This window comes from Canis lupus, chromosome 12, assembly GCF_011100685.1.
Source record: "Canis lupus familiaris isolate Mischka breed German Shepherd chromosome 12, alternate assembly UU_Cfam_GSD_1.0, whole genome shotgun sequence".
Lineage (NCBI taxonomy): Eukaryota > Metazoa > Chordata > Mammalia > Carnivora > Canidae > Canis > Canis lupus.
The window spans coordinates 17,649,822-17,663,293 of record NC_049233.1 but is presented as its reverse complement, the minus strand read 5'-3'; the positions used below and the strand labels follow the sequence as shown (position 1 = coordinate 17,663,293).

General features: G+C 39.0%; 1 protein-coding gene and 1 long non-coding RNA gene across 4 annotated transcripts in view; one reads left to right on the top strand and one right to left on the bottom strand.

Annotated features, from left to right (window-relative positions):
• Window positions 1–924, bottom strand: part of LOC119874176 — a 31,773-nt gene extending 30,849 nt beyond the window's left edge. For all 3 annotated transcript variants that reach the window (XR_005367808.1, XR_005367810.1, XR_005367809.1), the window contains exon 1: window positions 726–924. This is a non-coding gene — a long non-coding RNA (uncharacterized LOC119874176). The remainder of the gene's footprint in view (window positions 1–725) is intronic.
• On the top strand, window positions 764–11,382 carry LOC610105 (cytochrome P450 2K6-like). The gene is made up of 7 exons (XM_038554288.1): window positions 764–1,019; window positions 2,492–2,652; window positions 4,224–4,397; window positions 5,015–5,156; window positions 5,530–5,714; window positions 7,543–7,684; window positions 10,987–11,382. The coding sequence occupies exons 1-7, from the start codon at window positions 905–907 to the stop codon at window positions 11,172–11,174; spliced, it is 1,107 nt and encodes a 368-aa protein (XP_038410216.1). The 5' UTR covers window positions 764–904; the 3' UTR covers window positions 11,175–11,382.
• The last annotated feature ends 2,090 nt before the right edge of the window (window positions 11,383–13,472 follow it).

Genomic DNA, 13,472 nt, shown 5'->3' with positions numbered 1-13,472 from the left:
TCTTTTATATAACCAAGCAGATACAACCCATTACAAAAATGTCCTTAAGAGAAACAAGAACTAGTCCTCAATAACCAAGAGAGCTTGGCAGCACCATTTGTCATACATAGTGCATCCTTGATTCACCCGGTAATTGGAGTGACCATCTGTGTTAATTGGATAAAAAAGAATAATAGAATTCCTATATCTTTATGATAAGAGGTAGTTTTGAACTTGGGGCAAGGTACTCACCAAAGTAAGGCTCGGCCCTCCCACAGAATCTGGGAGAAATGGGCACTTTCTTTTTTTCTTTTTTCTTTTTAAAATTATCTTTTTTTTTTTTATTTTATTTATTTGTTCATGAGATACACAGAGAGAGAGAGGCAGAGACACAGGCAGAGGGAGAAGCAGGCTCCCTGCAGGGAGCCCCATGAGGGACTCGATCTGGGGTCTCCAGGATCATGCCCTGGGCCAAAGGCAGGCGCTAAACCGCTGCCCCCCACCATCACCCCCCCCCGGGCTGCCCTGAAAGGGGCACTTTCTTCCTTGATGTCTGTATTCTGAAAAACAGGTGGCCCCAAAGTCCCTGAGAAAGACATTGCTAGGTCATAAAGCTGACCAAAGACCTATTCTAATTTTCAGAAGGACTGAAATGAGTCCTGAAATAAGTCTGACCTATCTGAAATAAGTCAGAATGACTTATGTATAAGTCATACATACATATGATATGATTATATATTACTTACAAGTCTTTAAAGTAAATGCTTTGAGAGGGGAGTCTCTTATTTTCAACAGGAAGGATAAAGCTTCTTTTAATTTTTATTTGTCCTCGCAAATTAAATGATAAAAGCTTTGAGGAAATAATTGTAAAACACTCTCCTCATTATAAGGAATTGTTTTCTCTCATGGTGAAACCTGGAAAACTATGAGAAGATTCAGTTTGGCCACCTTACGGAACTTTGGAATGGGCAAGCGGATCATAGAAGATACCATTATAGAGGAATGCCAACATCTCATATGGAGCTTTGAGTCTCACAGAGGTGCGTAGAATGAATTAAACCATGTCTTATTTTTCATGAGAAAGAACCCAAAAGCTATATTTTATTATTTACACATAATTTCAGTCTCACAGGAAAATTCCAAGAATTTACAAATAATTCCCCAAATCATACTCTTCTGTAACATACCCCAAATGTCAACATTTTACATTTGCCATCTCTCTTTCTCTCTTTTTCTAACCTGTTTGAAAGTACTTTGGAGACATGCTCTCCCTTTATTCCTAAACACCTCAATGTATTTCTTAAAAATAAACAAAAACATTCTCTCCCATCCCCAAAGTACATTTTTCAAAACTCAGGAAATTAGTATTGACTCAGTAATCCACAGAACTTAGTTTGCCAGATTTTGCTGTTGTGCCATTAATGTCTTAAATAGCAGGAGAAAATCTTGGCGCTTGCATTACATTCAGTTGTCACATCTCTTTTGCCTCCTTTAATTTGGAACAGTTCTTCCATAATAGATATGGTATCTGATCTCTTTAAATGATAGAGAGTTAATTCCATGTTATTTTAATATTTAATTATCTTCATGTTAAAAGTTTTCTCATTTCTTTAATAAACTGAGTTCATTCCTTACTAAAAATATGCTCCTTTGAATATTATCTTCACTGATGCAGGTAGTAATATGAAGAAAAATGGTCAAAGGTAGACAAGCCTGAGATAAATACAGAAAAGAGACAAGGGTCAGGGCTCCACGTGCTAAATTAGCAGTCCCTGTATACATAGAGAGCCTGTCAGCACTTTGGAGAGAGTATCTATAGGAAAACATCTATTCCTTCTCCATGGTTAAGCTTCTAACAATTTCTCAGGACTTTGTGAACATAGCATCTCACATACCCTCACATGTATATATTAAGAAGTAAATATATTCTCTATAGAAATTACCCTAGGTCTTCAGCCTCCACATTTAAGATAGGTGCTGATGTTAAGAGTAAGTCTTAGCATTCCAGTGACCAAAAATAAGTGTACTTCCACTGATACATATTTAATAATCTAAATAGTTTTCAATGATGCTGAGGAAAACAGGTCCCAGTAACAGAAGAGGCTAAAAATAAGAGGCTCTGGATGAAGTTCTTTCAAGTAAAATCATCTTAATCATATAAATATCCTATTTAAATTTTTGAATTTGATTGAAGCCTTCTAGGTTGATATTTTCTCAGATGTTATGCATTAACATTTGCTACACACACACGGAAATGTCCCTCACCTGGCACATTTTAATTCCTCTAAATGAGACACATGTAGATTTTTGCTAACATATACTTTCAGTATTTTAATCAAATTCTGGATATTTTTCAAGGCCCATCTACTCTCACCTCTTCTTAAAAGGCATGGTCACCGATAATCCATTCCTCCATGAAGTCTTTTCTTGACAGTCTGTCCCAATCATTCCAGGACTGGTTTAATACTGTTTATGTGAGCATTCCTAATCTGATTAATGAATTCTCTTGTAGGAAAACCCTTTGAGGTCAAAACAGTAATGAATGCTTCTGTTGCTAATGTCATCGTGTCAGTGTTGCTCGGAAAACGGTTTGATTACCAAGACACCCAATTCCTGAGACTCTTAACCTTGATTGGTGAAAATGTGAAGCTCATTGGAGGTCCTAGGATTGCGGTAACTGTATCTTCCCTATTCAATTTTACTTCCTCTAGGGTATTATTCAAGAGACCATGAAAAAGTATTTGCCATTTCAAAGATGTACGCTTTCTGGAATATTCTGAATACAGAAATGTTACAAGCCTGGTTGGTTAACACATCTGATAATTCTTCCATCACAAATTACTGCATCAAATACCTTATGATGCATGGATTGTGAATCATATCAATAAATAGTGCAATATATGAGTTCAGTAAATTTTACAATCTTGGCCATTCATTTTTTACCTATACCACTAGTTATGAATCGACCATCGGGGTAAACCATGAATGAATAAGAAATACTCAGTAGAATTCACTTAGAAGAGTGAATTTAAAGAACTATCAAGTACTAGAAAAAGTATTAAATAAAACTAACATTTATTCTGATTCATGGAAGTTCAAAATAGTGCTACAATCCAGTTTTTGTATATTCATGAGCAAGAAAGTTGCTATCTTCTAGAATGTTGGGACTAAGAGCCTTGTCAAATAGTTCCCATTTTCAATAGCACAACTGACAACTAACAATGTTATTGGTAGTTATTGTTAATTTGGGTTCTCTTTTTTTTTTTTTAAGATTTTATTTATTTACTCATGAGAAACAGAGAGACAGAGAGGTAGAGAGAGACACAGGCAGAGGGAGGAGCAGGCTCCATGCAGGGAGCCCAATGTGGGGACTCGACCCCGGTTCCCTAGGATCACGCCCTGAGCCAAAGGCGGCGCTAAACCCCTGAGCCACCCGGGCTGCCCGAATTTGGGTTCTCTTATGATAAGTACAGATTTACTCTAAATACAGGTATGAGAGAAGACTGAAACAGGTGACTATGTCTAATTTTATTTTTAACTCAATCAGAGAATGACAATTATCATATGATTTCACTCATGTGGAATTTAAGAAACAAAACAGAGGAGCGTAGGGGAAGGGAGGGAAAACTAAAGACAAAACCAGAGAAGGAGACAAACCATAAGAGACTCTTAATAACAGGAAACAAACTGAAGGTGGCTGGAGGGGAAGTGGGTGGAAGGATGGATTAACTGCGTGATGGTCATTAAGGAGGGCAGATGATGTAATGAGCACTAGGTATTATATAAGACCAATGAATTGCTGAACTCTACCTCTGAAACTAATAATGCACACTATGTTAATTATTTGAACTTAAATAAATTAAAAATAAGTAAATAAATAGTTCAATCTTTAACTAAATTTTTTTTTTTTTTTTTTTTTTTTTTTTTTTAAGATTTTAGTTAGGGATGCCTGGGTGGCTCAGTGGTTGAGTGTCTGCCTTCTGCTCAGGGAGTGGTTCCGGTAACCGATTGAGTCCCACATCGGGCTCCCTGCAGGGAGCCTGCTTCTCCTTCTGCCTTTGTCTCTGTCTCTCTCTCTCTTTCTCTCTCTGTGTCTTTCATGAATAGATAAATAAAATCTTTAAAAATAATGGAAGTCTAAATGAGATATTATTTCTATAATGCTTCTAGAAATAATGGTATCATTCCCAGGATTGCAGGCATTACATATATACATTTAACTATGTTGTTTTCTATTCTTTCAGCTTTTCAATATGTTTCCAGTTTTGGGGTTCCTCCTAAAAAGTCATAAGACAGTACTCAGGAATAGAGATGAATTATTTGCTTTTATAAGGATGACTTTCCTAGATCATCAGCATAAATTTGACAAAAATGATCCAAGAAGTTTCATTGATGCCTTTTTGGTCAGACAGCAGGAGGTAATAGTGTTTTGCTCAGGGGTTACCTTAGCCTATTGTTTATTATTTTGCTTAAGTAATAGCATCTTGAGGAAATATATTTCTTTCAAAGCAGAAAGATCGCTGGATTCAATTAAGTTAATAATGGCAGATATGTACTCTACAAAGAATGGTATTTACTACGTTTTCCATTCTTGAGTATTTTCTACTGCTTTTCACATCACTCTCTTTAAAAAAAAAAAAAAAAAAAAAAAAACAAGACATATAGATGATCTCCAATGTTAGCTTTTAGAATTAGTACAGTATTCCTTTTATTGCATTGGAAATGTGTTTCATTAACTAACACAAAGATTTAATGCAATTTTTAAAAAAGAAACAATGTTGGGCATATTCTAATCACTCAGTTAAAAACTAATTTCCAAATGTCAAAGAGCCTTTCCCATTGTTAGAATTATTTATCATGATTAGCACTTGGAATGTACTTTACCCAAAAATTCTGCACATCTTCATAACAAAAAAAAAAATCCACTCTGTTGAAAGAATGCCAGGCTTAGTTTTTTAAATTCATGTTGGGTTATTTGCCATGACTGACCAGTATAAAAATATTTCATCACTAATGATTCCTTTTTCCTTTTCAGGAGAAAGATACATCTACAACCTATTTCAGTGATGAAAATCTGGTGGCACTCGTTAGTAACCTCTTTGCGGCTGGTACAGAGACCACAGCCACCACGCTGTGCTGGGCACTTCTGCTCATGATGCGATATCCTGAGGTCCAGAGTAGGTCTCCTAAGATTCAGAGCATTGCCTGAAGGAAGGACTCAGAAATCTCTTGGGTGGAAAAAGCAGAATTCTATGGCCACACTGGATACCTTTAATTTATACCCTCAAGGACAGTGTGCATCTTTAGTTTCCTTTTGACATAAGAAAGGAGATTTTGCTCTTCAAGCTTCTGGAGATGGTCTGCAGGTGTCACCCCATGTAGGTCCCCAGAGGAGCCTCAGGAATAGAGGTCTAAGAGTGGAAGCAGATCAGAGAAAAGATGAGTCAGAACTCAGCGCTTAGGTTCATTTTCACATGGAAGGAAAATTGAGAAGACTGTTCCAATATCCCCCACCCTACCCCCACTCTAATCATTCTGTATTTTATCCAGAAAAGGTCTGTGATGAGATCACCAAAGTTGTGGGGTCAGCTCAGCCTCGGATTACACATCGAACTCAAATGCCATACACAGATGCTGTCATTCACGAAGTACAGAGATTTGCTAATATCCTGCCCACGGGCTTACCTCATGCAACAACCACAAACGTTATGTTTAAAAATTACTATATCCCCAAGGTAAGGGTTTAAGAAGGGGAAGTGAGGGAAGAGGGAAAAAAATGTCAGCTGCTCAAAAATCACAGAAGCACTGCAATAAACTGCCAAAGGTGATCTCAGCCTCCTGCTCCCTTCCTACCAGGCAATAAAGGTGAACTGAGTGTGTCAGTTTGTGTGTAGACAGAATAGGTGCTAATTACTCTGCGCAACCTTAAAAGGTATTATTATTTTTTAAGTGGTAGTTGAGGAAATTGGGGTTCACAGAGCAAGATGGGTAGGTAGGGGGGCCAGATCACCGCCAGATCCCCGGAAAGGGGTGCCACCATTTAGAAAGCGGTTCACTCCACGCAGGGCCCCTGACAGCAGCACCTCCAGCCCCACTTCCCTCCTCACACAGAAACATGCTCAGGCCCTCTGCTTCTCAACCTTACAGCATCTAGATGCATTCTTTGCTTTGCCAGTGGAAAGAATAGATCTTTGCTAAAAGTATACTGAAGGCGGGAATTGGCAGAGGACCAGCGTCTGCCTACAGCACTAATTCTTTTCCTTAAAGTCTAGTCTGGTCACTGCTTCTGAGCCATCTCTACATGAATGCACAGGGGCCACTGGTTATGTGGACCCCCTGCCCACACTATCACTTGCTACCCCCTGTGCGTACCCTGCAAACAAGGGGGCAACATTCATGTTTGGAGTTTCTCTTCTCAGCATGCATGAAACACACTGTTGGACTGAATTTATCAGATTAGTAGCTCATGAAGACAAATATAACCAAAGAAAGAAGAAAAAGAAACCACCAAGGAAGCTGTAATAATGGCAGGATTTTAGTTCTAGTTATCTATCTGGCTACAAGCTACGTAGAGCACTGTATCAGAGCTTCACAGGTACAAGGGGTCTAACACGCCTACCATGCTACTGGCTGCTAGGTCCCATGGTTTCACTGAGCTCCAATGGAAATATCTAGCACAGTTCTTAGGAGGAGGAAAAATCCACAATGTCCGGGTACGTATACTTACAAATAAAAAAGAAAGCAACAAAGGTAATTTTAAAATAAAACACTTTAAAGCAGTTGTTTGCTTTTCATGATTCAAAAACTATACCGATTCACGTGCTAAGCCAGCTAACCACAATGATAGTATTCCAAAGATTTCTTGGACAGGAAGCTATGATTAACTATGGTGAAGTAGTAAACACTGTCCTTAACTGAGAGGCAGTCTTTTCTTTCTACTCTTATTTTATTTTTAGTCTTCAGAATACTCTTTCCTGTATCACAGTTAGAGGTCCTTTCCTTGATGTCCTCAGTTGTCTCAGAGCATGTAGCAAGCTGTGGAAGGGGGGTAACTGACTTTTGAGGATTTGATGGGCTTGTGAGATCTAGCTTGTCCACTCTTACAGTCCCTGGAGGCAAAGGAGCAAAACTTCCCTGAGCCTCAGACCTGCCAGGAACCGCACCAGGTTCTGTCCTGCATATCACTGCCTCTGAGGCTAAGTCACCACATAAGAATTATTTAACTCCTTTCATATAAGTTTAGAAACTGGGATATAGCAAAAGCTAAAAACATGCCATTATCACATAGCAAACACATGACTAAGTAAGAAACAATTTCCAGTCCTGAGTCCAAGGCTTGTGTTTTTTTAGTTAAGGTACTGAACAAAAATGTGGTTGAGTAAGTGCATGTTCCACACTCAATCTCAAGTCCTGCCTGCTGCCCCTCTACTTCCTCTCCTTCCATATTCTTCAAGAACATACTGTTTCTGGAAAATGAGCAACCCAGACCTTCACACATTTTTAAAGATCCACTTTTTTCAGAAGGAATGTAATGTCTGTCATTAATAGCGCTTCTATTTCTAGGGCACTGAGGTCATCACTTTGCTGACCTCTGTACTTCGGGACCAAACACAGTGGGAAAAGCCAGACACATTTAATCCCAACCATTTCCTCAGTTCTACTGGAAAGTTTATCAAGAAAGAAGCGTTTATGCCCTTTTCACTGGGTAAGATATCCTATTTTGAGAAAGGTGCTTTGAAAAATCTAGAGAGATTGGGCCTTGTCTGAGGACTGTGCTTTGGTTTTGTAATTGTTTCCATGTGTCACTAAATGTCAGAAAGATGTGAGAGTGGAAGGGGCCTTTCCTCCCAGGCTGTAAATTGGCTGTAAGACATTAGGCACTGCAATGGCATTTTCTTAGGGAAACCTTGAAGATTCCTTACAGCTGAGGCTATGGAATTTGCGGAGAAAGTTAAACAGGTGACAATGAGCAGCCACCTTCACCGTAACCAGAAAAGCTTTGCCTTATTTATTTTTTTAAGTAGGCTCCACTCTCAGCATGAAACCCAACTCGAGGCTTTAACTCAGGACCCTGAGGACCAAGAGTTGGTGCCTTAACCAACTAAGTGACCCAGGCACCTCTAAAAAGCTTTGCTTTAATATATACAAATGCCAGTGTTTTTCTTAGGATTTCTTGGGTAGGGTAGGGAGGGAGGGGGCTTAGAGATAGGGAAGAGAGAAGAGCTTTCCACCAGAGTACATTTTGGAATCCAGGGAACTAAATGGATTTACTCTATAATTGTATGGATTCCTGAGAACCTAAAGTGAATTCTCCATTCCTAGGAAAGCATCTTAGCAAAACTGTACCATGGTACAGCAAAACTGTACCAAGCAGTCTGTTATGTTGTGCCTTTCTACTTACACAAACGGTAGGTTAGCATTCACTCCAGGTACCCATTCAGTGATAGGTAAACAGCAGTCACCCAAAGGATAGACTTTCCTTACCTACCGCTAACTAAGGGATAGAGAGAGACACAAAGTACAATGCATTCTCCTAATTTTTACACACAAACACACACATAGGTTGATATACAAGAAAACAGTACATGTATTAATGACTCCTACTTGAAATAAAAATGTAGTATCGCATCTGGAACCAGAGTTAAAGGAAATGAGACAAGCAGCAAACAGTCCAGATTTTTTGTACGGTGGCCCATCTTCGAACAATTTTACCAAAGCTTACCTCGAGAATTCTAAAAATCTCCAGCTATACTGTGTGTGTGTGTTTCCTGCTGTAGGAAATCTAGAAGCAGTGATACTCTTTTTTATCATAAACAAATGGAAATATTCTTAAAATATAACCACCACAAAACTATCACAAGAAAAAAAATATCATAAAACCAGTGTTGAGTGTGAAGTCTTCATTCCTTTAGTTGTGTTGAAGTCATTCTTCCCCAGTTCTTCTCACTTCTTACTTGCTGCATTAAGAAAGAGATTTTGCTCTCTGGAGAGGTTATTTGATCTTTGATCATGATCACTCCTAATTCTGCATAGAGCATTTTTTTAAAAGATAAGATAATTTGCTATGTTTTCATCAAGGTACCCATAAAAGTAAACTAAACTGATTCGTGCTTTCTCTTGCTAGGCAGCTAGACTCTTACCTTAAACCAAATAAACCTAAATATAGGTTAGATAATTCTCACCCTAAATTGCATTATTTATCGTTCATTTAGATGACACTACCAGCATACATTTCATTCTGGGCAGGTGGGAAGGTCTAATCCCCAAAACTAGATTAGGTGTTCCTTCCATGGTCTCCCATAACACCCTATTGAAGCTTGTGAATCTGTATAATATTTACCTCTTTCCTTGTTGGGCTCACCTACCGGGCAGTAAGCCCTTTGGGAGCAGTAGTCTCAAAGACAAGCTAAATTAAACATTGAATTGTTAGCTTTTATTTAATAAATATTTTCAGACAGAGAGAGGTAGTAGACATTGCCTTTCACTCCTAAAAATCCTGCCTTGCTACTAGGCATAGTGAAAAACTGTCCCCCACCACCCCATTTGTGGAGTTAATCTGTTTCCCTGATGTCCTACATAAACCAAAGTGCTACTTTCCATGAGTTGAAAAATAACCACATTTAAATACTTTTCTGAACTTTGAAGTCTTTTGTGACTCAGTATACTTGAGAGTTATCTTCCAAATTAAATAAACAAACAACAACAAAAGAAATCTAACTGGACTGTCTGCAACATTTCATTGGCAGGAAAGCAACGCAGCAGGCTTAGGATTTACAGACCCTGGAAAGAGGAATGAAAAGATCTGTCTGGGTCTTCTACAGGACTGGAAGCAGAAACTTTTCATAATGCCATATCTCAATCAAATATATTATCTTTGTTCTACAGTGTAACCACAAAACTCATTAAATTTGAGCCAGAGGGGCCACTGGGTGGCTCAGTGGTTGAGAATCTGCCTTTAGCTCAGGTCCTGGGATCAGGTTCCTCATCGGGCTCCCTGCATGGAACCTGATTCTCCCTCTGCCTATGTCTCTGCCTCTCTCTTTGGTCTCTCACGAATAAACAAATAAAATCTTAAAAAAAAAAAAACTTTAAAAAAATTTGAGCCAGAAAAAAATGCACCATTCTCAATTCAGTGTCTCTTAAGAAATACATATAACCATTAAGTCCCCGCTTATGTCAATAAAAACTTACCTAGAAGACTTCCTCAATTTTCTTTAAGATTTTAGAGAGAGGCAGAGACATAGGGAGAGGGAGGAGCAGGCTCCTCACAGAGAGTCTGATGTGGGACTAGATCCTGGGAACCCAGGATCACACCCTGAGCCAAAGGCAGATGCTCAACCACTGAGCCACCCAGGCGTCCTGAAGATTTCCTCAATTTTAACTGACTCCATTTTTCAAAATCTTGACATTTTCCCAAATAAGTCATGTTCTAAAAGTAATACTAACCAAATCTCTGTTCTTAAAATACTTCAGCATAACCTAGTGTCTACTTATCCTCTGGCCTCAGGTCTTGGACTCCCTAACTCATGATCCATGTTCTGGTCAGAATCAAGTTTTTTTAGCCCCAAAATACATCATGACCCCTTCTACATCTCGCCACAATTTTGCCTGGCTGACTTCTCACCGTTTACACAGGAGCTGAGATAGAAAGCTCTCATACAAAGGAAGAGGTCTCCCTGACCCTTCAAATCACATTGGGCACCTTTACTATCTGTTCTCATGACACACTTGGTTTTACCTGTCCTAACATTTTTCAGGTTAAAATGCTAATGTTTGTTGCTTGTTTCCCTTGTGGAAGCTCACAGGGATAGTTAGCATATGTACTTAATTTTTGCATTTCTAGGGCTTCTGCAGAGCCCACAGAACTCAGAAGAGGTTAAAGTGACCAATTCACACATTCTAAAATAGGAGAAATCCCATGTGGACAGCTTTCGTCTTTGTCCAGGTTGCGTTTTAGATTTTTCTGTTCACACATCTTATAACCGTCCATCATATCCATCACTCCAGGTCGCCGGATGTGTGCTGGTGAGTCACTGGCCAAGATGGAGCTTTTCTTGTTCTTCACCAGCCTCATGCAGAAGTTCACCTTCCAGCCACCCCCTGGGGTCTCCCATCTGGACCTGGACCTAACTCCCGACATTGGCTTCACCACTCGACCAATGCCTCACAAGATATGTGCCCTGCTCCGGGCCTAGGCTCTGCACTGCAAGCTCAGCCCCAGCTCCTGATTTGGTCCTTAGCACCAGCTCCCCTTTTCTGCATTTTGCCAGCTCAAGCACTTCAGCCGCATCATTGCAGAGAGTTCTCAAGTCAGGTCAGACTGAGTTCCTTGGCTAATCAGTGTAGTGGAAGCCTCTCTACTGTCATTTTCTAAGACAGAACATGTGACAACTAGAACTTTCACTCCTGCTCTAAGGTCTTTCTTTCAAATCCAAACTATCCTTTTCCTCCAAAGCACCTGAGTATCACCAATCAGTAGTTTTAATTGGTTTGGGCAGGATGACTATTTAATGGTTTGTTCTAACACACCCATGAACATCTTCAAAACTGCAATGAAAAAAATTCAACTTTTCTTTTTTTTGAAAATTCAACTTTTAAGTGAGGATCACACTATATAGAAGACATGTAAGACATGAGTTTCATTTTGTGAATAATCAAAAAAGGGTGGTTAACAACGAATCATTGCATATAAGTATTGCCAGTTTGCTGAGGTCAGAGAGTGAAAGCTCCTGCTCCTCAAATAACTGGAACTTGTGGACCTCACAACCACAACCGTGTGCCCGGTGCTCTGAAGCCCCAGGGAAGGCATAGGCAAGACACACAAGCTGTAGAATAACAAAATCACGGTCAGTTCCCCTGAGATGCAAAGCATCTTCAGCCTTTATGAAGTCAAATGTATCTTCCCATCATAAACATAAATGTTCCTCTCCTGATCTTATCTCATCCCTGTCATAGCAAAACTGGCACTGGATAAAGTGAATCTATCAAAGCAAGACTTTAAGGCTCTTGTAATAGAGGAAAGATGCCAGAACTTAATCTGAACTCACCTCTGCTGAAACACAGGGGGAAGGGTTTTGAATGTTGAGTTCATAGAAAAGCACTAGCGATGTTAATAGGGAGGCTGATCAATGGCATATAACCTCTACACTGAATTAGACCTCAATTTGCACATTTTTTCCTTAAGGATTAGACCGTTTGTGTTTGCTAATTAGCATCCATTAAACTTAGGCTCCTACCCTTCCACAGAGACAAGTAGATAAGGGTGCTGTCTTCCTTGATGACTGCTTTTCAAAGGGATGGGTCACATGTCCTTGAGAAAGACATTCTTGGGTTGTAAAACTGGCAAGAGATGTATTTTTTTTAAAGATTTACAAGTCAGGGATCCCTGGGTGGCGCAGCGGTTTGGCGCCTGCCTTTGGCTCAGGGCGTGATCCTGGAGACCCGGGATCGAATCCCACATCGGGCTCCTGGTGCATGGAGCCTGCTTCTCCCTCTGCCTGTGTCTCTGCCTCTCTCTCTCTCTCTCTGTGACTATCACAAATAAATAAAAATTAAAAAAAAAAAAAAGATTTACAAGTCAGAGGGGGAGAGAAAGAATGTATAAGTGAAAGCTTTCTCAAGTAAATGCCCTAAAAAAATGGAAGTCAGGGCTTAGAGACAGAAAGCAGCCTGTCTAAAGTGTAGTCAAACTGAAAGGAATGTTAAGTCCTTCCTGGTCATCCCCAATGCAACATTTTCCACCGAGCCTTTTTAGAAGAAGTCAGGTGGGGGATACTGAGGTTCCCTGACTTTGTTGAACTAAACAAAACCATCAAAGATAAAGAAACAGGACCTGCTAATTTTAATTTATTGTTGAACACATTCAAATGCAGGTAGCTGCACTTTCTGAGCTGCACTTAGAACCTAATTGGTATTGCATCATATATCAATTAATTGTCAGTCCAAAGCCAAAATGAATTTGTGGGCTGCTTTTTCTCATTAGGGGAACAGAAACAGTTTTCATTAGAGAGCAGGAAATCTCTAGTTTTAATTCCAACACTCTTCATCCCCCATGTTTGAGACTTCATGACTACATGCTTGCAGTGGCATACTTAGTGAACCTGGTACCAAAAAGATGATTTTTAAAAACAGTACGAGAAAAGAATATTCAGTAATAATCATAAAGTAAAACAACTAACTTTAATTCTTTGGTTCATCTGATATAATAATAATTTTGGTAAATAATTGTCCAGTAACTAGTAAGCAAATTTTAATAAAATTGAAGTGTCTGCAACAGAAAGAGAACTACTAAATTATACTACTCATGTAATGTTTTATTTTCTTGATTCACTCTTGATGATGAATAAAAAATAAATTTAATGTTAAATATACTATCCGAATCCAGTAAAACAGTTAATGTGTGAACTAAATTTGACTTATCAAACAAAAAATATTATATTTTGCTGTTTCCTAATTTTAAATTTTACACAATGTCAGAATTAAAGGAACTCAAG